General features: G+C 45.7%; 1 protein-coding gene across 4 annotated transcripts in view; it reads right to left on the reverse strand.

Annotated features, from left to right (window-relative positions):
• Positions 1 to 21,466, reverse strand: part of RAB11B (RAB11B, member RAS oncogene family) — a 33,914-nt gene extending 12,448 nt beyond the window's left edge. Inside the window, exons 1-4 of one of the 4 annotated variants that reach the window (XR_010594901.1) lie at positions 21,274 to 21,389; positions 8,903 to 9,005; positions 5,061 to 5,256; positions 1,256 to 1,449 (exon numbers count right to left, since the gene is read on the reverse strand). Coding sequence is in view for 2 of the 4 variants with exons in the window: in XM_065578278.1 (XP_065434350.1) it covers positions 1,256 to 1,449; positions 5,061 to 5,256; positions 8,903 to 8,975 (463 nt within the window). In the remaining 2 variants the exon portion in view is untranslated. Of the gene's footprint in view, positions 1 to 1,255; positions 1,450 to 5,060; positions 5,257 to 8,902; positions 9,006 to 21,273 lie in introns of all 4 variants that reach the window. The other 3 variants (XM_065578278.1, XR_010594902.1, XM_005283781.5) reach the window with 3 other exon arrangements.
• Between the last annotated feature and the right edge of the window lie 3,023 nt (positions 21,467 to 24,489).

The raw sequence follows: 24,489 nt of genomic DNA on the forward strand, positions 1-24,489 counted from the left end.
GGCCCAGAGAGGACACACACACACCAGCCCTCTCCCCACTGGCAGCAGCGAGCTCTGGGGAAGGGGGGGGCCCCTCCCTGGCATGACACTCACCCAAGCCCCCCCAGGCTGCTGCTCAAGAAGCCCAGCCAGGATAAGCCCATCCCCCGATACCCCCAGAGTTGCCTGCAAGAGGCATGTGCCATGCGCCTCCTCCCTCCACAGGCGCAGCAGCCGCCTCAGCCTGCCCCCGGCACCGCTCCCTTGTAGCCGGCAGCAGCAGGCGAGGGAGCGCAGCATGGAGCCGCAGGGCAATGCCCAGGCAGGCAGGGATGCTTGGGGAAAAGCGCACAGGGGCGGCAGGTGGGGCTGGGGGAGAGACCCAGCCCCTAACATTGGTGGAGCTGGGCCCCTCCGGGCCCTGAATTTGCTGGAGCCTGGGGACCACGGGCCCATACAACTCGCTACCCTTGGGAGTGCCTTCCCTCCACAGAGATCATGTACCACATTAACGTTTAAATGCTGCACATATGACGTTACAGTACTGCCTGGCAAAATGTGAGACCTTAAATTGGAAGTTTGCATTGCAGACCCTGCCCCCATCATTAACTGTGATGGAACAGCCGAAGTAGGAGCTGCAGCCTCTCATTCCATATTGCACTGAGTTTCAGTAGCACACGCAGGGGAAAGATCCATTTAGTCTCTTGAGATCTGCGACTTGTTCAGTTACATTGTGTTGGCCAACACCAAGGCAGGGAGGGTTTTAAACCATTTCCACTGCCAGAGGTAAAGCTCTGTTCAACCCAAACCTTTCACTCTTTAGTGAATGGAATACTCAGAGAAAGTTTAGTTTTTTGGTGTTTTATGTTCTTCTTTATTCATCCCTCAAGATCCTTTGGGATTGGTTTTTACATCAGCAACATTTTTCATCCAGATCTTTGTTCCTCTTCCCAGCCTGACAAGGAAATAGGAAGAGTCTGTGCTTCAGATATCAGGCAGCCCTGGAACAGGATCATCACTGGTTTGCAAGACATCTTCCTAGCTCTGGGTCTCAAAAGAGTTCAACCAAACACTGCTGTTCCACCTTTAAGTGCACTTTTTCCATTGCCAGGTTGTTGTTGTTTTTTTTTTTTTTTAATAAATACAATCACCCCTCAAGTTAGAACTTCCAAATGGAAGGCTGCCCCTTGTCCGAGATGGAGTACTTGAGTCTGCCACACACCATATGCTGAAGGTAAAACACCAGCTTAACAGATAAAACATGCAGTTCACAAACCTGCAAAAGCCCGGGCCTCATCGGTGGGCACAGCTCTCAGATGGCGCAGGTCACTCTTGTTTCCCACCAGCATGATGACAATATTGTTGTCTGCATGATCCCGGAGCTCCTTTAACCAACGCTCAACATTCTCGTAGGTAAGATGTTTGGCAATGTCATAGACAAGGAGGGCCCCAACAGCACCACGGTAATAGCTGAAACCATAAAGATTACACTGCATTAGAAGGAATTCAGCTCAGGCATCTACACAAATGTTTTACAGTTAGTTTTCCCATTTTAATGTTTATTTTCAAAAAAGGGCACTAAGGGTTGTTTTTTTATCTTTAAAAAGAGAAAAGCAAGTTTAAACTTTAAAAATGGGATTTTCAGAAAACTGAAATGTATTTAACAAAACACTGACAAATCTGGAGGCTATTTTAAGCAGGACATATTAGCAGCATAAAGAGAAACTCACTATCGTTTCAAAGAATAAGAAAAACAGGAGACTTCTGTTCAAAAGTTTTGCTGAGTTTATGTAATAGTTACATTTCATAGTGCAAAGATCTATGAAAAGAAGTTACTAGAAAAAAAAAAAAAAGACCAATATGGACATTTGACTAACCCCTCCCCATTTTTTTTTTTTTTTTTTAATTTAAGAGATTCTCTGGGGTATTTGGACCCTTTTCCCCTTGGCCCATTATCCCAGAACATGAGCTGCCCTTTCAACAAGTTTGTCACAGCAGCCAATTTCAACTCAATTCCTTTAACATTTAACTTTTACATGGCAAGTGACTTGAGTGGCTAAAAGGGAACAAACAAACAAACCACACCCACACCCCCAGACCCACCACCTGGCAGTTGGGGTGGGGTAGTTTAAAATAGTCACTCTCTCCTTTAATCAGGGGCTCCTTGCTCCTGCAACTTCCTCTCTTCACATCTGTCCCCAAAGAATGCCATAACCGCAAAAGTCAACATTTCAGCCCCACACCCATCCAATTTAACACAATGGACATGGATGCTTTTTGTCCACAATTCAGTGACAAAGTCCATTGATGACATCAGAAAGGTCCAATCAGCTCATCAGAATGTGGCTTCAGATAACCCATCTCCCAACCACATTAGTTGTCTTCCTCTAAAAGAGGAAAGTCCTGTGTTTTGGGATGCCAGCATTCTGCCTGTATGCGACAGACAAATTGAGATTGGGATCTGAACAGTCTACTTTTTAAACACAATATTTTCTTTCCCCAATTAGATTCAAGTTTAAGTCTTTAGGTTGAGTTTACTTGTTTCTCTCATGCTCCAATTAAAAAAAAGAGTAATATATGCCTACACTCCACCAAGGCGCAGCATTCTCTGCAGTAGTCAGGATCTAGTTTCTATAGCGAGCCCTACAGATTGCATTAGTTTGGGGCATGTGAGGAACCAACACTATAAGAAAAAAGTCCAAGCAGATTGCACAATTTTTACTTATTCTCTTTTTAAACTACAAAAAAATGCTGCCTGTCTTTTGGGGGAGGGAATGGTAGGTAAGCTCAATGGGGAAGGGACCATCTTCTGTGGTGTGTGTGCGCACGCTCAGTGCTTAGCACAATAGGGCCTAATGCCTGATTAGGTCTCTAGGAACTATTGCAATACAAATCTGTAAATTAATATGAATGGATAAACCATGCACTTATCTCAGCAGTGTGCAACCTTCAGCAATGCCAGCAGATAATATCAAGACAGCCTTCACTTTTGAGAAGACCTCTTATTTGAAAGGATCTCAGAACTAGGTAGCACCTCTGAAAACCAAATCCCAGATGTCTCAAATTGGAAACCAAGTCAATGGGCACTTCTAAATTTTTTGGGCCTGCATGCCTGGACTAAAGGATCAAATAATGCCCATTTATTAAGAGATACTACTCTTAATGTGACTGAAACACCTAATGAAGGTAGTAAATTTTAGGCAGCGAGCGAATCAGACAGAACTTTCTGGGTTACCTAATGGCATTAGCAGGGCCGGCTTTAGGCAGTTTCAGGCGATTCCCCTGAATCGGACCCTGTGCCCTTGCCGCCGCCAGTACGCCCTACAGGGGTGGCCGGCTTTCCCAGGGGGCAATTTAAAGGGCCTGGGGCTCCCAGTAGGGGCTGGCCCCAGGCCCTTTAAATTGCCACCAGACCCCCACTTCTGGAGCCCTGGGGTAGGGCTGAGGGGCTCTGGGGGCTATTTAAAAAGTCCAGGGCTCCCCTTGCTTCTACCGCCCCGGCCCTTTAAATAGCTGCTGGAGCCCCGCCGCTTCCCCAGGGCTTCCTTGGCTATTTAAAGGGCCGGGGCGGTAGAAGCAGGGGAGCCCCGGGCCTTTTAAATATCCCAGGGCTCTGGGATAACGGGGGGCTCCGATGGCTATTTAAAGAGCCGGGACTCCAGCTGCCTCTGCTGCCCTGGTCCTTTAAATAGCCACGGGAGCCCTGCTGCTTCCCCAGGGCTCTGGCAGCTATTTAAAGGGCCAGGACAGTAGAAGCAGGGGAGCCCCTGCCCTGCCCGCAGCCAGCCCCTGCTGTACCCCCTGCCCTGCCCGCAGCCAGCCCTGCACCCCTTGTCCGCAGCCAGTCCCTGCCTGCACCAGCCCCTGCTGCACCCCCTGCCCACAGCCAGCCCCTGCTGCACCCCCTGCCCACAGCCAGCCCCTGCTGCACCCCCTGTCCTGCCTGCAGCGGCAGCCAGCTCCTCCTGCCTGCACCAGCCCCGCACTCCTTGCCCTGCCCGCAGCCAGATCCTACCTCCAGTCAGCCCCTGCCCTGCCTCCAGACAGCAATGTACATAATATATAGTTTTGTTATTATTTCTATAGTTATGGAAAGTAAATAATACATGGAAGAAATGAAAGGTTTTTTAAGTCATCCCTGCCAGGGCCCCCGCAGAAAATGTTCGAATTGGGCCCCGCACTTCCTAAAGCCGGCCCTGGGCATTAGGGATGTAAATAACATGTAAAAACGGTAACTGTGTAACCGATTAAAATTTTATCAGTTACAAAATTAAATGTTTACCTGCTGCAGCACCCCCACATTTTACAGGGGGCTCCCTGCTGCCACACTCTGGCCCAGGGCTCCCCAGGCACGCGTGGCTGGCAGCCGAGAGGGACCCCGGACAGAGTTTAATTATTGACAGAAACCAATAAGCATCAACCTTATCGGTTAACTGGTTAAACTCTTACTGTATTTAAAGTAGACTATGCCATTTAGGGATGTATCATTCCAACTGAGCAATACTTTCCACCATATTCATCTAGACTCCTCCCCATCCCACCCCCAAGTCTTAATATAGTCATTCTTTTTATAGTGTGTTTGTACTCTGAAAAGTGACTAAAAGTAGCATTGTAGTGGTTCTCTACTGCAGTGGTTCTCAGCCAGGGATATGTGGGGTATGCAGAGGTCTTCCAGGGGGTACATCAACTCATCTAGATATTTGCATGGTTTTACAACAGGCTACATAAAAAGCATTAGCGAAGTCAGTACAAACTAACATTTCATACACAAACAAAATGAGAAAGTAAGCAATTTTTCAATGGGTATGCTGGGACTTTTGTATTTTTAGGTCTGATTTTGTAAGCAAGTAGTTTTTAAAGTGAGGTGAAACTTGGGGTACTCAAGACGAATCAGACTCCTGAAAGGGGTACAGTAGTCTGGAAAGGTTGAGAACCACTGCTCTATTGAGCCTCACCGATTGCAGATTTAGTCTGCAGATTAACCATGGGAGAAGAAAGTAAAACTGGTTTTTTTCTTTCTCATGCATCTCCACCCACAGTAGAAGTGGAGCAGAAGAGAGCTGGTGCTGGGTAATACTCACGCTGACGTTATGGCACGATATCGTTCCTGCCCTGCAGTGTCCCAGATCTGGGCTTTTATCGTCTTCCCATCCACTTGGATGCTCCTGGTGGCAAATTCCACCCCGATGGTGCTCTTACTCTCAAGGTTGAACTCATTGCGAGTGAAGCGTGACAGAAGATTACTCTTCCCTACTCCAGAGTCCCCAATCAACACAACTGGAAGATATCAAAATTAATCCTTTATCTTGATATTTGTGGAAGGAATTAATGATAATATTTTATGACTTGGGGAAACTTCAACTCATTGCATGTGAAACGTGACCGAAGATTACTCATCCTTACTCCAGAGTCCCAGTCAACACAATTTTATCAACCACTCAACTGCCTGCCCAGAGGCGGAGTACAAAACCCCTAAAACAAACAATTATTTGCAATCCCTTCAGTACAGGTTTCATTCCGAGACGTTACTGATCCTTAGGCATAAGTGAGAGCTTCACATAAAGTTAGGCAGAAAGAAAGATAGTCAGACACTTACCACTATGAGCAAGAGCTGAAAGAAAGAAACTTATGTTTCATAGTGTAAAATTGTAATTCATCCAGCAACCAGTTTCTGGTAGGTTACATCATTGTTGGTAAATGACCATTAGAAAGTCTCCACCTGAACATGGCAAGGTTCCAACTAAACTTTGTAGAGAAATGGTATAAACCAGCAGTTCTTAACCTGCGGTCCAATCAGCACACAGCTGCGGTCCATGTGACATCCTCAGGGCCATACAGGTCGTATTGGCTATGGCCCACATAAAACACTTACCACAGTGGTAAATAGGTTCAAACCAGTGGTATAAACAGCACTGAAGAGATCTTTACTACAAGCAGATCTATCAATTTTACAAAAATACTTGCAATTAGATGAAAATTAAATGAATGCCAGCTCCCAATGCCATTTTCTAAATCTGGGACCAGCTACACTTAACATTACATGCATTCAGCTATAAACCCAGTCCTGGCTTGCACCTGTGCTCACATTCTAAGGAGATAAACAGGTTGCTCCTTTATTCTTTGGTCAGTTGCGGACCTCCCGATACAATCCCCTCTCCCCCAAATCAACAACTTATTTTCTCAGCCAAATTTGTCACACAAGTTTCTTTAACAGAACATTACAGGGACTTAGACATTTCAGGCAATTGCCTACAATCTCTTTGTGAGATCTTACCATATTAAGTTTATGCATCATTATGGGACAGGGATTATATACAATTCCATGGGGGAGGGTAACCACATCCCTTTAGGAACTACAAACAGCTAGGGTAATTAGGCAAATTCCCTCACGTAACTCCTCCAGAGTGAGGTACCACCCCCTGGGGAGGCTCCCTTTTATTAGTTCAAAATGGACTTTCCAGAGGCCAACAGACAAAGGAAGGACTAGAGAGCCTGAGTTTAAACTGAGTCAGTCTTTGTTCTGATCTAGCAAAATGGACAGGATCAGCTTTGTCCAAGGGGAGGGCCCCAATCCTTAGGGAATGGTTGAAAGGACTGACACCAACTGGAGCTCTTGAGGAGATGATCTCTGTTAAGCTTATGGGTATCCATGCAAGCTTGTTTTGTTTTTTGAATGTTCTAATGCTTTTACCTTAAGAATAAATGTACTTGCTTAGAAAGAGCTGTGTGGTAACTTAACTGCGGCAATTACACTGTTTATAGCCTGAGGAGGTAGCAAAGTGCAGAAACAGGCCTGTTCGGCAGTCTGCCTTCCTGGAGCAACTCTCAGGGCAGGCAAGGAACTATGAAGCCCAGAAAAACCCTGGTTAGGAGGGATAAAGACAAAGGTCTCCATCCAAGAGAGGTGATGGCTGAGGAGCCTAAAGTTGATGCTCTTGTGGGACCATGAGGGGAAATTATAGGTACAAGGACTATTTTTTTTTTTAAATCCCTACATTAGGGAGTGCACGAGTTAGCAAGCAATAAATAAATGGAAATGGTCAAATTAACAAAAGCCACCCTCACTAATCACAGCAAAGAATATGAGCATCATGCACCCCTTTTCCAAAAGGGGTTACTGAAGTTGAAGGGTCAAAGAGGCACAGACAGACTGCACGTGGGACATCCCGTTATTGCAAGGGTGAATTATAGTGGGTGGGTCGTAGGTCACCTCACAGACTTCCTCTTCACTAAATGTGGTACTTCTGCCTGCTAGCCAGGAGCATACACCATATCCATACACATTTAAGCAATTATATTGCTTAACATACATTTAAAATTCTTAATTTTTAATATGGTTAAAAATGGGATTTTTTATTATTAGATGATTAATTTCTCTACTCATTATCTGTGTTAAGCTGCATTTGGATGGTAATTTAAATTCAATTAAAAATGCACAAGACAACATATGTACTTTAATAAATTAAAAGATGTATTATCTGTAGTCAGTGAATTGAACTGATTGTTTCTGGTCCCCGTACCCTTGAAGATTTTAGAACTAAAATTTAATTTAATCGTCACAGACCTCTTTAATTCAGGTTTCAGAGTAGCAGCCATGTTAGCCTATATCCACAAAAAGACCAGGAGTCCTTGAAGTACTCCTGTTCTCTTTAATTCAGAGATTGGAGGCGGAAAATAAGCTTTCCTGCTTTTACAGCTTTGAATGAACTGAAATAAAGAAAATATTCTTCTGCATATTCCAGGTGCTTAACTGTGACTTCCACCAGTTCAGTGATTTGACTTTCTTTAAAACTTCAGCAGTAAACATGTACTGCTTGAATTATTTTTTATTTAACATAAATATACTATGGGAGGTTTAAGACTTAGCACAGGTTGTTATTTCAAGTTTAAAATTAAACAGATTTTTAAAAAGAAAAAAATTAAAAAATCCAATTTAAACAAATTAGTTTTTATTTAAATCATAGATTTTTAAGCAACCCTAGATAACAGACCCCCGGCAAGGAGTGGTGGTTCAGATATTTCTAAGGCCTGATCTACACAACAGAGTTAGTTGACATAAGGCAGCTTATGTTGATCTAGCTCTAATTGTCTATACTACAATGCTGCTCCTGCCAATGCAAGTCGCCCACTACATCGACTTATCATAGAATCATATTTCATCCGCATCATTGCAATCCTTGTCTACAGCAGCAGCAAAGGATCCTTGAGACTCTGTGACATGAGGGCATCAGCCCTCTGTGACAAACATTCCAAACTTTTTGAAGAACCGGAAGACCCCAATAACAGATAGTTTTGTTTTGGATGTTAAATTCAGTCACAGTGGCCGATATATGCTAGTAAGGGATTACCTCACTGTCAAAGGTTGGATCTGAACATGGAAATGAAGTCTATAGAAACATATCAGGTCCATGATTACCTTAGGAGCAAGCTGTGTTCCCTTTACGAAAGTGACTGCATCTCTGACTTAACTCCACACCCATGAGAGGCAGAGCACTTAGGTTGATGTAGTTAGGATGTAGTTACATTGCCCATTGGCTGCCACCTCCTGACAGCCCAGAGTTCTGCTGCCACCTCCTGATGAGGGACTAGGGAGGCAGTGGGAGGGGGGGGAAGGGGGAAGAGAAGGAGAGCCCAAGTGATGGCCAGACTTGGGCTCTCCTTCCCCCAATCCCTCACACTGGTAGGCGGCCAGGCTTGGGCTCTTCCCCCACCGGACTGTCAGCCCCAGTGTCAGGGCTCCAGGCTGTCATTGCTCCACATTGTCAGTTTCCTCAGTAGAAGCACTCCTGAGGAGGACGCACACCGCCAACAGAAGGAGCTAGTGTGGAGCTGTATGTTGATTTAACTTAGGATGATTTAAATTTTGCAGTGTAGACAAAGCCTAAGATGGGAAGGACAGGAGGACGAATGCTTTTTCACTCACCTGGACAAAAAACTACTGGTCTTTGCTTCTTACACCAAAAAAGGATCAAGCTAGCAAGAAATGCCCTCTCCATCCTCTAGAGAAGGCCTGGCCCACCAGTACTCTGGTAAAGAAGTTGGAAGAGAAAAGGGTTTGTTGATCCTAAGAGCCTCATACAAATATTGTTGACAACCCTGCTACGCACCACAGAAGCCAAAAATTGAAAAAGGTATTCCAAGATGATAAATGTGTATTTAAGGTTGTAATACTATAGATATTTGTCATTTGAGAAATAGAATGTGATCATATAATTATGATAGTCTTTACACATGCACAAAGGGGCAGAGTTAAGGCTGTGTACAATCTTAGCTTTGACATTTCCTAATTCAAGTGCTCAACTGTGATACTAACATTCTAGTAGTGTATGTGTGGAATTAGTTACATTTGTGACTAATTCTTCACGGTAAGTTATTAGGGGCAATACAGGAGTAACTGGGTGAAATTATATGATCTATGTTATATGTGAGGTCAGACTATGAAATGATCTAATGGCCTCCTCTTGCCTTAAAATTTTAACTAATTAGTGACTGAAAAAACCCTATTTTGAAGCTACCCCTTCCCTGGCTCCTATCCCACAAAAAACACTGCCAAAACTCAGCACTAATCCACCTGACGTTTGCCAAATACTCCTCTGCCAACTGAGATGTTGGAAATTTGAAGGGGAAAGGAGGGAAACAAGACTATACATCACATTTTTAGAATGCCACTTAAAAGTGGTTTTTGCCTAAAAATTCCAAGTTTTATTTAGTTGACATGAACAAGAACTGATGTACTATTTTTTCAAAAGCCTGGATGAGGGGAAAAAAGACTATATTAATTAAAGAAAGTTGCACTAATCAGTTTCAAACAATTTAAGTGACGGAGTATATGAAATATCCCCAATAGTTGGGATCCAGAGTAAGAACCAAGGGGTGAGGGAAGTCTTGATAAAGTTACAAAAGCTTTTAAAATACATTCAGTTCTGATTATTTTTATTTACTAAACCAGACTAGTCAGACACTGAGGGCTTGGCTACACTTGTGAGTTAGAGCACAATAAAGGAGCCCCAGGCGCACTAGCTCACTCCCCTGCCACACTGGCAAGGCACGTGGAGCGCTCTGACTTCATGGGTAGAGCGCTCCTGGTTCTCCATCTCGGCGAGTGGAATAACATTTGATGCGCCCCCGCTGGAGTGCCATGGTGCCAGCATGGATGATCTGTCCTGTTAATGCGCTCGGATCGGCCTCCAGAAGTGTCCCACAATGCCTGTTCTAGCCACTCTGGTTATTACTTTGAATTCTACTGCCCTGCCCTCAGGTGACCAACCATCAGACCCGCCCTTTAAATTCTCTGGGAATTTTGAAAATCCCCTTCCTGTTTGCTCAGCCCGGCGCGGTGTGGAGTGCTCTCAGCAAATCTTTCCAGGTGACCATGCCTCCACACGCCAGGCGATCCCCAGTATGGAGCAATGGCAAGGTGCTGGACCTCAGTGTTTGTGGGGAGGAAGCTGTCCAGTCCCAGTTCTGCTCCAGCCATAGGAATTACGACACCTTCGGGCAGATATCAAGGGATATGATGGAAAGGGGCCATGACCGGGACGCACTGCAGTGCAGGATTAAAGTGAGCTGCGGAATGCCTACCGCAAAGCCCGAGAGGCAAACAACCACTCCGGTGCTGCCCCCGTGTCCTGCCATTTCTACAAAGAGCTGAATGCGATACTTGGGGTAACCCCACCTCCACTCTGGGTACCACCTTGGACACTTCAGAGCCCAGTTCAACAAGGGAGGAGGAGGAGCAGCAGCAAAGCAGGAGCGAGTGTGCTGAGGCAGAGGAAGGCACCCCAGAATCCCTAGATGTATGCAGCCAGGAGCTGTTCTCAAGCCAGGAGGAAGGTAGCCAGTTGCACGGCTGGTGCTTGGGGGAAGGACAAACACCAGAGGAGGTTCCCGGTAAGCGGCTTTTATTTTGGGAAGGAAGTTATTCAGTGGGGGCTCTTGGGGCAAGGAGGATTAGGGCTGCATGCATGTCTAGATAGGGCGTTGATGTGCTCTCACATCGTGGTAATTGGCCTCAGTCATCTCTTCAAAGGTCTCATCCAGAACTTGGGCAACGCGCTTGTGCAGGTTTCTCAGGAGAGCCACTGTGGTCCTTGTCCCAGTAAGGCTAACTTGTCCGCACCACTCTGCCATGAGGGGTGGGGGAACCATTGCTGCACACAGGCAAGCTGCATATGGGCCAGGGCAGAAGCCGCATTGCAGTAGAAGACCCTCCCTTCCTTCCCAGGTCACCCTCAGCAGCGAGGTATCTTCCAGGATGAACTCCTGAGGAAAATGTGGGGACAGTGTTCAGTATAGGGGCCCCCTGCTGCTGTTGGCTCTCCCCATGGCACAGAAACCCAGAGGACAGTATGGCCATGAAACAATCAGTCACGCTTGACCCTGTGCTTACTCACTATTTTGGGGCTCCCGTGGGTTTATGTGCACTCGCTTTGGGATGGGCAAATTATGCTATTGTGTAAACTGTGCTTGCCCTTAAGTATAGGGGAATCATTGCTCTGTCTGGTGTGAACAATGCTGCCTCTTAAGTGTTGCATTTTGCCTTTACAGATGCAACCTTGAGATCTCAGCCGTCAGTGTTATCACCTGCCGAAAGGCTCCAAAGAATCAGAAAGAGGCCCCATAGAAGCAAGGAAGACATGTTGCATGAAGTAATGCAACATTCAAGTAATGGAAATCAAAAAGTGTAGGAGTGGCGGGAGAGTGAAAGGAGAATCCACCAGCAGAATGAGGAGGCAGCAGAAAAGCACGGATCGGCTGATAAGCATAATGGAGCACCAAGCAGACTCTATCCAGGCACTCGTAGCCATGCACTACCACGCCCCCCCCTCCCTGCAGCCCTTGTCCCAAAACTCTTCCCCATGTGCCCCCATGTCACTCCAACCCACTTTCCCCAACATCCGGGTTCTTGTCACCACCAGCTGCCTCCAAGCCCAGCCCTGCAAACTACGACCCTTACCCACTGCACTCAACCCCCATCACCACGCAGTATAGCCATCCTGAAGTGCAGCACTCATTGCACAGCACTCCAGACAGGACACACACAAATCTGTGATTGTACCGATCCCTACCCCACCCCCTTGCCCTGTTTCCCAAGCAGTTGTGTTTCTTTTCAATAAATGGGATTTTTTGGCTTTGAAAACCTTCTTTATTATTGCATAAAGTAAAAGCTACCTTAGAGGACAGTCTCCTAACTCAAGAAGTGTTGCAACCAATCAGAAGAATGTGAACGATAACTGGGAATCATTTAAGAGCACCTTACTAGATGCCCAAAAAGCCACAATTGAGGAAGAAGGCTTTGCTGGTTAAAGGGGAAGCGAAGGCAGCTATTTTAAAAAAAAAGGGGAGGTTGATAGTAATGAATATAAATCAGTAGTTATTCATTTGCATCCCTTAGGAATTGTAGAAAAGGAGCACAAGGGGAAATCTTTGGCCAGCAGAGTTAAGGACAATAAGGAGAAGTTTTTTAAAATATTCTAGGAACAAAAAGATAACAGTGTGAGGATCTGGTCCATTACTATTTGTAGACTCATCAGAAATAATGCAGAAAAGGCAGACATTTTCAATATTTCAGTTCTATATTTGGGGAAATACAGATTATACAGACTCATCACATGGTTATTAACAATTTTCATTCCACTGGAGAGTGTTAAACAGCAGCTACTAAAGGTCAACTTATCAGCAGGTCAAAATAATCAGCTCTTTTAAAACTCTTGGATGCAAGTTGAGGAGCTTGCTGGACCATTAATGCCGATATTCTGGGGAAGTTCCAGAAGATGGAAGAAAATTAATGTTGTGTGAATTTTTTTAAAAAAGGTAAACAGGATGACCAGGGTAATTATAGGCTGGTCAGCTGACCAATCCCAGGCAATATAATGGAGCAGCTGACATGGGAATTGATTAATAAGTATTAAAGGAGATAACTGATTAATGCAAATCAACAGGGATTTATGGAAAATAATCCTGTCAAACTAACTTGCTATATTAAATGAGATTACAAGTTTGGTTGATCTAAGTATATTATGTGAACACAATTACTTTTACTTCTGTAAGGCATTTGACTTGGTACCACAAGACATTTTGATTGAAAAACTAGAATCACTTAAAATGAATATGGCACACATTAAATGGATTAAAAACTGGCTAACTGATAGATCTCAAAGTGTACTTGAGAGTGGAGAATCATCATCAAGCGGGTATGTGTCCAGTGGGGACCCACAGGGATCAGTTCTTGGCCCTGTGCTATTTAACAATTGTAGTAATGACCTGGAAGAAAACAAAACCACCACTCAAATCTGCAGATGACAAAATTGGGGGAGTAGTACATAAAGAGGACTAGTCGCTGATTCAGCATGTACTAAGTTGCTTGGTAAGCTAGGCACAAGAAAACAAAATGCATTTTAACTAGGACTGTCAATTAAATCGCAGTTAACTCGTGATGAACTCAAAATTAATTGCAATTAATTGCCGTTTTAATCACACTGTTAAACAATAGAATACTAATTGAAATATATTAAATATTTTGGATGTTTTTCAAAGTGTATATTATTTATTACAAATATTTGCACAGTAAAAATGATAAAACAAAAGAAATAGTATTTTTCAATTCACCTCATACAAGTACCATAGTGCAAACTCTGTCATGAAAGCGCAACTTACAAATGTAGATTTTTGTTACATAATGGCACTCAAAAACAAAACAATGTAAAATTTCAGCACCTACAAGTCCACTCAGTCCTAGATCTTCTTCAGCCAATCGCTAAGACAAACAAGGTTGTTTACATTTACATGAGATAATACTGCCTGCTTCTTATTTACAATGTCACCTGAAAGTGAGAACAGGTGTTCACATGGCACTTTTGGAGCTGTCACTGCAAGGTATTTACATGCCAGATATGCTAAACATTCATACACTCCTTCGTGCTTTGACTACCATTCCAGAGGACATGCTTCCATGCTGATGATGCTCATTTTTTTTAATGTGTTAATTAAATTTGTGACTGAACTCCTTAGGGGAGAATTGTATGTCTCCTGCTCTGTGCTTTACCCATATTCTGCCATATATTTCATGTTCTAGCAGACTCAGATGATGACCCAGCATATGTTTGCTTTAAGAACACTTTCACTGCAAATTTCACAAAACGCAAAGAAAGTACCAATGTGAGATTTCTAAAGATACTACAGCACTCAAGGTTTAAGAATCTGAAGTGCCTTCCAAAATCTGAGAGGGGCGAGGTGTGGCGCATGCTTTCAAAAGTCTTAAAAGAGCAACACTCTGATGTGGAAACTACAGAACCTGAACCACCAAAAAAGAAAATCAACCTTCTGCTGGTGGCATCTGACTGAGATAATGAAAATGAGCATGCGTCAGTCCATACTGCTTTGCATCGTTATCGAGCAGAACTGTCATCAGCATGGACTCATGTCCCTTTGGTATGGGGGTCAAAGCATGAAGGGACATATGAATCTTTAGTGCATCTGGCATGTAAATATCTTGCAACACTGCAATGCGAATGCCTGTTCTCACTTTCAGGTGACATTATATTCAAGAAGCAGGCAGCATTACCTCTTGCAAATGTAAACAAATTTGTTTGTCTGAGCCAGGGGTTGGCAATCTTTCAAAGAAGTGCCTTTTTTTGTTTTTGTCTTTGACCAAAATATTTCGAGAGCTGTATCACACGCAAAGCTCCTAGTAGAGTTAGAATTTATCAACTAATAATAATTGAACATATTAAAGTTATTACTACTCACCAATACTTTTAATGCAACTAGAATCAAGGTGCTTCAGCAAGGACTGTACCAGACTGCCCACAGCCTGGGTATGTGGCCGCAGTGTTAAACCATGCTGGGTCCATGCCATTGCATCTTCACGGATATCTTTAGCCAGGGTAGCTAAATTAAAGCTAGCAGAGCTGCAATCATGCTCCTGATTGCAATGTAGGCACACCCCCTGCGTTTGTACAGCACCTAGCACAACGGAGACCTGATCTCAGTTGGGGCCTACTGATGTTCCTGACATACAAACAAGTTTGGACCCATCTCTCCTGCAAATACTTGCATTCAAATTTCGGTTTGTTAAAACACATTTGCTACAGGGCCTGCAAGTAACCTGATAGTCCCTCAAGTGAGGCTCTGAATAAGGCCAGTATCCTGGCAGGGGGTCACAGTAATGCACTCCCTGGAGGCTGAGTGGTCTCTGCCCTTCTGTATCATAGAGTGCCAGGAGCATTGCATACCTGAGACGACACAATAACTATGCCCATGCTGCAGTGCTTATGTGAACCTCACCCTGGCTTTGTAATAGACTCCAAATCCCCTGCATGCCAACCTCCCACCTCTTCTGCTGGGTGCCAGTCTTCCTTAATTACAAAGCAGGGGATTGGGGTGCAGAGGGTGTGTGGGAACCAGCCAATGGGAGCTGAAGGGGTGGTGCCTGCAGGCACAGGCAGCGCACAGAGACCCGCTGTCCCCCCTCCCACCAAGGGGCACGCAGAGACGTGCCAGTAGCCAGCTGCTTCCTGGAGCAGCGTGGGGACAGGGCAGACAGGCAGACTACTAAGCCCTGTTGCACTGCCAGCTGGGAGCCACCTGTGGTAAGCACCTCCCAGCCAGAGCCTTCACCTTGCACCCCCTCAAAAAACGGTGGCCCACGAGGGGGCAGCCAAAGAGCCACATGTGGCTACGGAGCCGCAGGTTGCTGACCCTGGTCTGAGCCATTGGCTGTACAAGAAGGAGGAGTGAGTGGACTTGTAATTTCTGAAGTTTGATATTGTTTTATTTTTGAGTGCATTTTTTTGGTACATAACTCTACATTTGTACGTTCAATTTTAATGATAAAAAGATTGCACTACAGTACTTGTATTAGGTGAATTGACATACTATTTCTTTTGTTTCTTTTTTTACAGTGCAAATATTTGTAATAAAATATAAATATAAACAAAGTGAGCACTGTACACTTTGTATTCTGTTTTGTAACTGAAATCAATATATTTGAAAATGTAGAGAACATCCAAAAATACTTAATAAATGGTATTCTCTTATTATTTAACAGCACAATTGTGATTTTTTTTTTTAATCGCTTGACAGCCGTAGTTCTAACATGGTTAAATATCAGTGTTTATATATATTTATTTCAGGAACAAAGAATGTAGACCATACTTACAGGATGGGGGACTATCTGGGAAGCAGTGATTCTGAGAAAGATTTGGGGTGGGCTTCCAGTGTGATGCTGCGACCAAAACAGCTAATGCAATCCTGGGATGTATAAAAGGGGAATCCAGAGTAGGAGCAGAGAGGTTATTTTACCTCTGTAGCTGGCACTGGTGTGACCACTACTGGAATACTGTGTTCAGTTCTGGTGCACACAATTCAAGGAGGATATTGATAAACTGAAGCAGGTTCAGAGAAGAGCCACAAGAATGAGTAAAGGATTTGAAAACATGCCTTATAGTGATAAGCTAAATAGATTGAGCTTTTTGAGGTTAACCAATCATTGGCCACGAGACGGTCCATTTTGGTTAATTTCAGAGTCATAGGATTTTTTTAAAAATAGTAAATTTCATGATTTCAGCTATTTAAATCTGAAATTTCACAATGTGTAATTGTAGGGGTCCTGACCCAAAACGGAGACTTTTTGAGTGTATTTGTATTTGAGTCTAAACCAGAGGTGCGCAAACTATGGCCCATGGGACCGTCCTGCCCGGCCCCTGAGCTCCTGGCCAGGGAGGCTACCCCCGGCTCCTCCACTGCTGTCCTGCCTCCCACACAGCCACACCGCTGCACGGGCAGTGCTCTGGGCAGCGGGGCTGCGCACTCATGCAGGGCAGTGCAGCAGTGGGGCTGGCTCTGGCCTGGAGGCGTGGCTCCAGACATGCTGCTCTGAGCGGCATGGTAAGAGGGCTGGGGCGTTGGATATGGGGCAGGGGGTCCTGGGGGGCAGTCAAGGGACAGGGAGGCAGTTGGATGGGGCAGAGGTTCAGGGGGGATTGGATGAGGGCAGGGTCCCAGGGGGTCTGTCAGGAGGCAGGGGTGTGGATAGGGTTGGGGCAGTCAGGGGACAGGGAGTGTGGGGGGGGGGGGTTAGATAGAGGGTGGGGTTCTTTTGTGTGAGGGAACACCAAAACAGTGAGCTGGCTGTAACAACAGTTCATCCTCCAGTTTCTCAGCCATTTTCAAATTCTGAACAGTCGGTTTATGCAATAATGTCACATAAAACTTTGCTGTTTTTCCTCTTGGTCACTAGGTGAAGAGAGAAAAGCCCAATTTAAAATTCTCCATCTGATAATGATTTTTCTTAAAGCTGCTGAAAACCATTTTTGCTAACAAAAAAGTTACTGAAGTCAAGATTTTATAAAAAGTTCTAGAGCAGTAAATATTTTAACAGTTGAACTGTGATTCTGAAGTTATTTTAAAAAAAAACAACAAGGAGTCCTTGTGGCACCTTAGAGACTAACAAATTTATTTGAGCATAAGCTTTTGTGGGCTATAACCCACTTCATCAGAGACATGGAATGAAAAATACAATAAGCAGGTATAAATATACAGCACAGGAAAAGATGGGAGTTGTCTTAACAAGTAGGAGGGTCAGTGCTAATGAGGCCAATTCAATCATGGTGGATGTGGCCCATTCCCAACAGTAGACAAGAAGGTGCGAGTATGAGAGGGAAAATTATTTTTTGTAGTGACCCAGCCACACCATCAGGGGCTCGTTCACCTGCACATCTACCAATATGATATATGTCATCATGTGCCAGCAATGCCCCTCTGCCATGTACATTGGCCAAACCAGACAGTCTCTACGCAAAAGAATAAATGGACACAAATTAGACATTGAGACTTGTAACATTCAAAATCCAGTAGGAGAGCACTTGAATCTCCCTGGACACTCAACAGACTTAAAAGTGGCCATTCTTCCACAAAAAAACTTCAGAAACAAACAGACTTCAACAAGAAACTGCAGAACTGGAATTAATTTGCAAACTTGACACCATCAAATTAGGCCTGAATAGAGACTGGGAGTGGCTGGGTCACTACAAAAAATAATTTTCCCCTATGTTGATATTCACCCCTTCTTGTCAACTGTTGGGAATAGGCCACATCCACCCTAATTGAATTGGCCTCGTTAGCACTGACCCCATTCTCCCTGCCCCCCCACTTGGTAAGACAACTCCCATTTTAGTTCTGTATATTTATACCTGCTTACTGTATTTTTCACTCCATGTATCTGATGAAGTGGGTTATAGCCCACGAAAGTTTATGTCCAAATAAATTTGTTAGTCTCTAAGATGCCACAAGGACTCCTCATTGTTTTTGCTGATACAGACTAACACGGCTACCCCCCTGAAACCTGAAGTTTTTAAGCCTCATTAGGTCTATTAAGAGCCACTCCAATGTGTAAATTGGGAGGATTATTAGTACATATCTTTTGTTAGCAAAATGTGTCTGTAAAACTAAAATTAGAGTTAAATTGCACCCTAAAGATGCACCAGGAGATAAATACCAGGTCCTTTTCAGAGAAAGTGGTTAGCATATTCTGTCCCCTCAACATAGAGAGTAAAATTCAAAAATCCTTCCAGAAATGCAATCATCTCCTTCCTGCTCAGACCACCATATATATGTATGGCTGCTGGAACAGAGGTAGAAACAACTCAAAAAGCCAGTGAACAGATAAAAATAAGGACAGGTCAGAATACCAGCAAAAAAATTCACTCAGACACCAATAATTTCTTCAGTGCCTGCACAACACCTGATATATGGTTTCACAAGGAAGCGGGGACTAAAGTTGGTCTTACCACTGCCTTATTACTTTTGGGGGCACAGCCTTAGCGGCAGCCCCATCTCTTTCCAGGTCAGAATCATGAGCCACTACATTATTACTTCTCTGGTATCAATGATCCCAGCGCTAGAAGGGGAACAGCACAACAGATTTTTTATTGCTGGGCCAAGAGATAAATTAATAATAAAAAAATATCTAAGCAACATCAATGCATTTCCAGCACCATATGGCACATAGAAGACATGGTCCCCACCTTAAGGAATTTAGCTCTCAGTCACATAGAACAGGGTTCCCCCTCAGTAAACAATGTTAGAAAGCACTTTACAATACAAATACAAAAGCAGTCCCTCCCTGAAAATTTAAAGTCTAATTTAAGTTCAGATATTTCTAAACAGTGTAGATTTTTTTAAACAAGATCCATGTAATGTTGCGTACTTTCATCAACTTAATCAAATTCTTTTTGAGAGGGAAAAGAATAAGACAGCTGTCAAGCTTTAAAGTCTTAGGATACCAAGTCATTTGGAAAGCTGATGGGATTTAGTACCAGGCCTGGCAGCTTAGCATACTTTGGAAGCTAATCAATTGTGCTTTAAGGGAGGCAAGGGAAAAAGAAAAAGTTTTTCCAACTCTTTGGCAGCTCTTAAAATGAGTGGGTCATATAGTGCAATACATATTATTTTACATGAAATAAGAAACAGAGTAAACTGCTGCTAATGGGAAAAAAAACCTCTTTTTTCCCCTGGTAAGCAAAATGTATATGCATGGACACCAATGAAAAGAACAACTATATAGCAAGTTCCAGCATGGCAAGGCAGGATGTGACTCTACAGCACACTAACTCACTGTGAGGACACTGTTACAGTGTAGAGAGTGTCCTGGAGTACCACTTGGAGTACTGCTATTTGCAACTGTCCTACAATACACATCAACTTCAAATCCTCAGGAAGGTTTTCATCAGAGAAAACACACACATCCCACTCCAGTTCCAAAATCAACTACACACCTAGATGTCATCAACCCACAGCTTGTTCTCCTAGAATATCACACTGTTGCAACTCAACTGGTGGCAGCAACAGTGCAAGTGCTATTGTTGCCAGTGTCATAGATCTGCTGGGGCCAGCAGTCAGTCTACACTAGTGAAACCATCATTGCTACTGCCAGTGAAGTTGTGACAATGAGATATTTGTGTTCACAGACACACCCCCTTAAAACTCCACAGCATCCACCACCAATATTTTTTGGATGAGAGCACAAAGTCATTTCAGTCTCTAGAGAGAAACTGCCAATACTAAAAACTTCTGCAGAGGTTCAACAACCAGCTTCAGATAATTTTATTAAGTTAACGTAATAATTTAATGTTGGAATTAAATATATACTGAGCAAGCCCAGTTTAAAGCTGTCTAGTGGTTAGAAAGTTGCAGCACTATTGGGATAGCAATAAAGGAATTTCTGCTTATTACAGCGACTCTAGCGTTAAAGGGGATAAGAGTTTTCTACTCGAACCCCCATTTTCATTTAGCAATATTTGAGCAACATTTGAGCTGAAGTTTCTTGCGCTGGGTCTCAACCCAAAGGTAGTTTTTTGGAAAATTTAAATTGATGCTAACCTGTTGTTTCTAAGGTTATGTCTACACTGACAATTGAATGACAAAACTTTTGTCTTTCAGAGATGTTAACGTCTCCCATCCCAGGAAAGACAAGCACCAGTGTGAACAGCGTGTTGTTGGCAGGTGCGCTCGTTGGGGGTGGAAGCTTTTGGTCTTCAGGAGAGCCAACAAACAGAGGCTACACTGCCCGACTTTTAGTGGCACAGATGTCGCTGAAAGCTGTGTAGTGTAGACATAGCCTTAGGTAGCCAAGCATTAAACACACATTTTAAAGTGCTTAAAAACAGAGACACAGCCAGAGTCTAAGAACAGAAAAAATTGTGTTCACACCTTTTTCTCTACTTCCAAGCGCTTAGTTAGGAACATATTCTGCACTAAATTAAAAATACTGGGTTTCCAAGGTGCTTGAAAAAACATACGGGAGCGACACAGGTGCTCTGTGCATCAAGCCAGAGCCGCCACCAGCCCCCCGACTTTGGCGGAACAAAGAGGACACGCTCGGGCCACCCCCCGTCATCCCCTCCCGCAGAGGGAAGGGGGAGAGCGGCCGGAGGGCAGGCGGGATGTACCGGCGACGAACGCCGAGCGCTGCCTGCGGCAGACCCCACATACCGCCCCGCACCCGCCGCAGGCTGCCACGCCTGGTGGGCGCCGTCCCTTGGCCCGGGAGACGCGGCCCCTCGAGCGCCACAGGCCCCGCTGCCCGCCCCCCTCCGAACATGCCCAGCGGCCCGCGCCTCCTCCGGGCCCAGCCGCCCCGACCCGCTCCGCCCGCTGCCTGGCGGCCATCGCGGCCCACTGGCCAAGGCAGCGCCGCGAGACGGGGGGCGGACGAGGGGCCGCTCCCGTGGCCTGGGGAACGCGCGGGGCGGGGGGGGGAGGCCGGCGCGGGGCAGCGCGCCCCGCCCGCGGTACCTTTGAAGAGATAGTCGTACTCGTCGTCCCGGGTGCCCATGGCGATGGCGGCGGGGCCGATCCTCTGGCTGCCAGGCACCGACGCGGTGCGGTGGGGGTGGGGAGAACCGCTCCCGCGGCCGCCTATCAGCGGCCGCCAGGGACGCCGGAGGGCGGGCACATCGCGACCTCCGCAGACAGCACCCAATGGGAGAATGCGTCAAGATGGCTGACAGGCGGCCGAACCAATCAGTTGAGGACAGTGTGGGCGGGGCGGGGCCTAGCTGAGCAGGGCAGGAGCGCTGTGAGGGGCGGGGGCCCTGCTGCAGCCCCCCCACCCCGAGCAGGCCGCTGCCCCAGCGCCTGCCGCGACCCGTGACACGGCCTGTGGCCACTGCCCCGAACGATGAATTTGTAATTGCATTACGTCATGTGATGACCCCGCCCCGGCAGGAGCGCTCTGCCCAGCCCGCCCCGAGGGCACCCGGCCGGCTTCAGGGCTGCCTGGTCCCTACCCTGGGCAGTCCTGAGAAGAGACGTGGCCCCAACCTGCGCCCTGCCCAGGCCCCAGAGGGCACCCAGCTGGTATCAATTCTGCCCAAGCCCCACCCTGGGCTCCCAGTTCCAAGGATAGAGCACCCACAGGGAAAAAATAGCGGGTGCTCAGCACCCACCAGCAGCCACTGATCAGCTCCTCCTCCCCCCCACCGTGCCTCCCACACACCGGTGTTCAGCAGTGTGCAGGAGGTGCTGGGGGGGGAGGCACAGGGCAAGGGCAGGGCATGATTGGTGGAGGGGGTGGGAAGAGGTGGGGGGAGCTTGGGGGGAGTGGGGCCTGGGGCGGAGCGGGGGTCAAGCATCTCCCGGCAACTTAGAAAGATGGCGCCTCAGGCATGAGCATGGGTTCACTGACTCATGGGGCTCCCTTTTCAGCTTCAGTGACTAAGCCCAATAAAAGAACTTCAGAGTTCCCTTATGGCCCAGGGAGTTCCAGGGACAGATCCCCTACAAAGAGCTAATCCAAAAGGAGATCTCCTCCCCAAAACCACTCTTCCACCGAGATTTTGTGGCCCAGTGTGGTTCCCACCAAAGCTCCCTTAGCACCAAAGTGGCACACTGAGGAATCATCACAATTGTCACTGATGAAGCTGCCTTCAGTCAGGGGCTCTTTCTTCTTGATGTCACATTTGGCACCACCAAAAGCTTCTGTGGTATTGCAACATCAGGCACAGCAACCCCAGCAGTTTGGGATGACATTGCTACTTGAAGAGACCACAGCACCATGTAGACTGTCTACTCTACAGCACCAGATGGCATCAGAGAGATTTACAGCACTGGCAGATATGCTTATGTTGCAGGAGCCTGAATCACCTCTATTGTCTACATCAGTTTCCCTGCTGGTGCCAAAATATTCAGCAACAGTGGCACTGACTACCTCAGTGATTCTACTTACCACTCCAAGATTGACAACACCACTTATGGAGCTGACATACTCTTCCTCGATGGCCTGAGATGACAGTCACAACTCGGAGAGGTTGCAGCACATGTACTTCCCTAGAGCTTCAGTCTCTTACAGATGGGCTAGAGACTTTTCTGGAGACAGGCACTGGGACACCCATCAATCAGGTCATGGAATGTGGATCCCAATACCATGGCCACTGGTCCATAACTCTCAATGCCAATGTGGCTGTACTGGGGACCTTGGTCTGACCCTGTGTACCTAGGACACTTCCATCCACAGTCTTGGCCATCCGGGCTGCTCTGGAACCTTCACCAGATCAGCCTTCGCTTGTTCCTGAGGAGGTACCAGAAGAGGTTGCACCCACTGCTGCTGCTATTATCCTCATTCTCTCCTGACAAGGCCATTGTCCTTCCTGCACTCCCCAACTTCAAGGGGATGACTTCAAGGGGTTCAGGACCTACTTAGGAGAATCACAACAGCATTACAGATCCCCATAGAAGAGATCCAGGAGGCCAATCCACAAATTAATGGACATTCTACATGGACCCAGCAAACACCACCCACAGCAGCACTAACTTCCTGCAAGGTGGACAAAAAGTACCAAGTCCTCCCTAATGGAGCTGAATTCTTCTATATGCACCTTGTGCCATCTTTACTGGTCATGACTTCTGCACACAAGAAGTCACAGCAAAACCAAGCCACACCAAAAGACCGAGTACCAATATGAATTGATTTATTTGACCATAAGTCGTATTCCTCAGCAAGACTATAATTTTGGGTGCAAACTATCATGCTCTAATGGCCAGATATGACTTCCAAGTCTTCAAAAAGTTGGCAGCCTTTACAGACAGCCACCCAGAGACCAGAGAAGAGCTCTTCTCTTTAATCAACAAAGGCCAATTCATGGCAAAGTCCAGTCTCCAGATTTCACTGGATGCTGCAGACAGTGCCTCCTGATCAATGGTCATAGTGATGGTCATGAGGACACCTCATGGTTGAAAGGCTCTGGCTTCCCTTGGGAAATACAATCCACCATTGAGGACATACCATTCAAAGGTTCAGAGTTCTTTAGTGCAAGAAGAGATGAGGCTCTTCACACCTTGAAGAAGAGCAACTCTGTGATCTCTGTCTACACTCTGGCCCCTAAAATGGAGCATTTTAGACAGCAGTCTCATGCTCCGCCACCCTTCTTCCATTAGAGGTCCATGGAGCCTCTAAAAAGGACATATTCATTGACACAAGCAGCCACACTCAGCAACCCACCCGTCACTACCAGCATCACAGAAGCATTAATTTTGGTGGGACTGTTGAGAGATATGAGCCCACCTCTTCAGATCTAGAACCGATCCTATCTTTTGGGAATCACCTAACCCTCTTCAGGGACTGGTGGTCCTCTGTCACCACAGACCACACACCAGGGGTTTATGGACAGGAGCTACACCACCTGATTTCTCACTGCGCCTATGTAGGAGCAGGATTTTATAATTGTACTATGAGAATTAATGTATAATTTGATTTTATCCTGTCAGCCACCCTTTTTGAATAGCAGCAAGGAATGACAGACCAGAACAATCCTTATGACTGATTATGGTCACCCTTTTGTTTTAGGATAAGTTATAATGTCTACTATGGTTTCCTATATGTATTACAAATTAGGCACTCTAGTTAACGGTACATTTTTTTGTTTTAAGGTTTAGAAAGTAAGAGACAGGATCTCGTATTGTGTCTATGTTAAGGAGATTAGAGGAACGTTAAAGGCCTGGGTCCCAATGTAA

Source organism: Chrysemys picta, chromosome 25 (genome assembly GCF_011386835.1).
Source record: "Chrysemys picta bellii isolate R12L10 chromosome 25, ASM1138683v2, whole genome shotgun sequence".
In the NCBI taxonomy this organism is placed as follows: domain Eukaryota; kingdom Metazoa; phylum Chordata; order Testudines; family Emydidae; genus Chrysemys; species Chrysemys picta.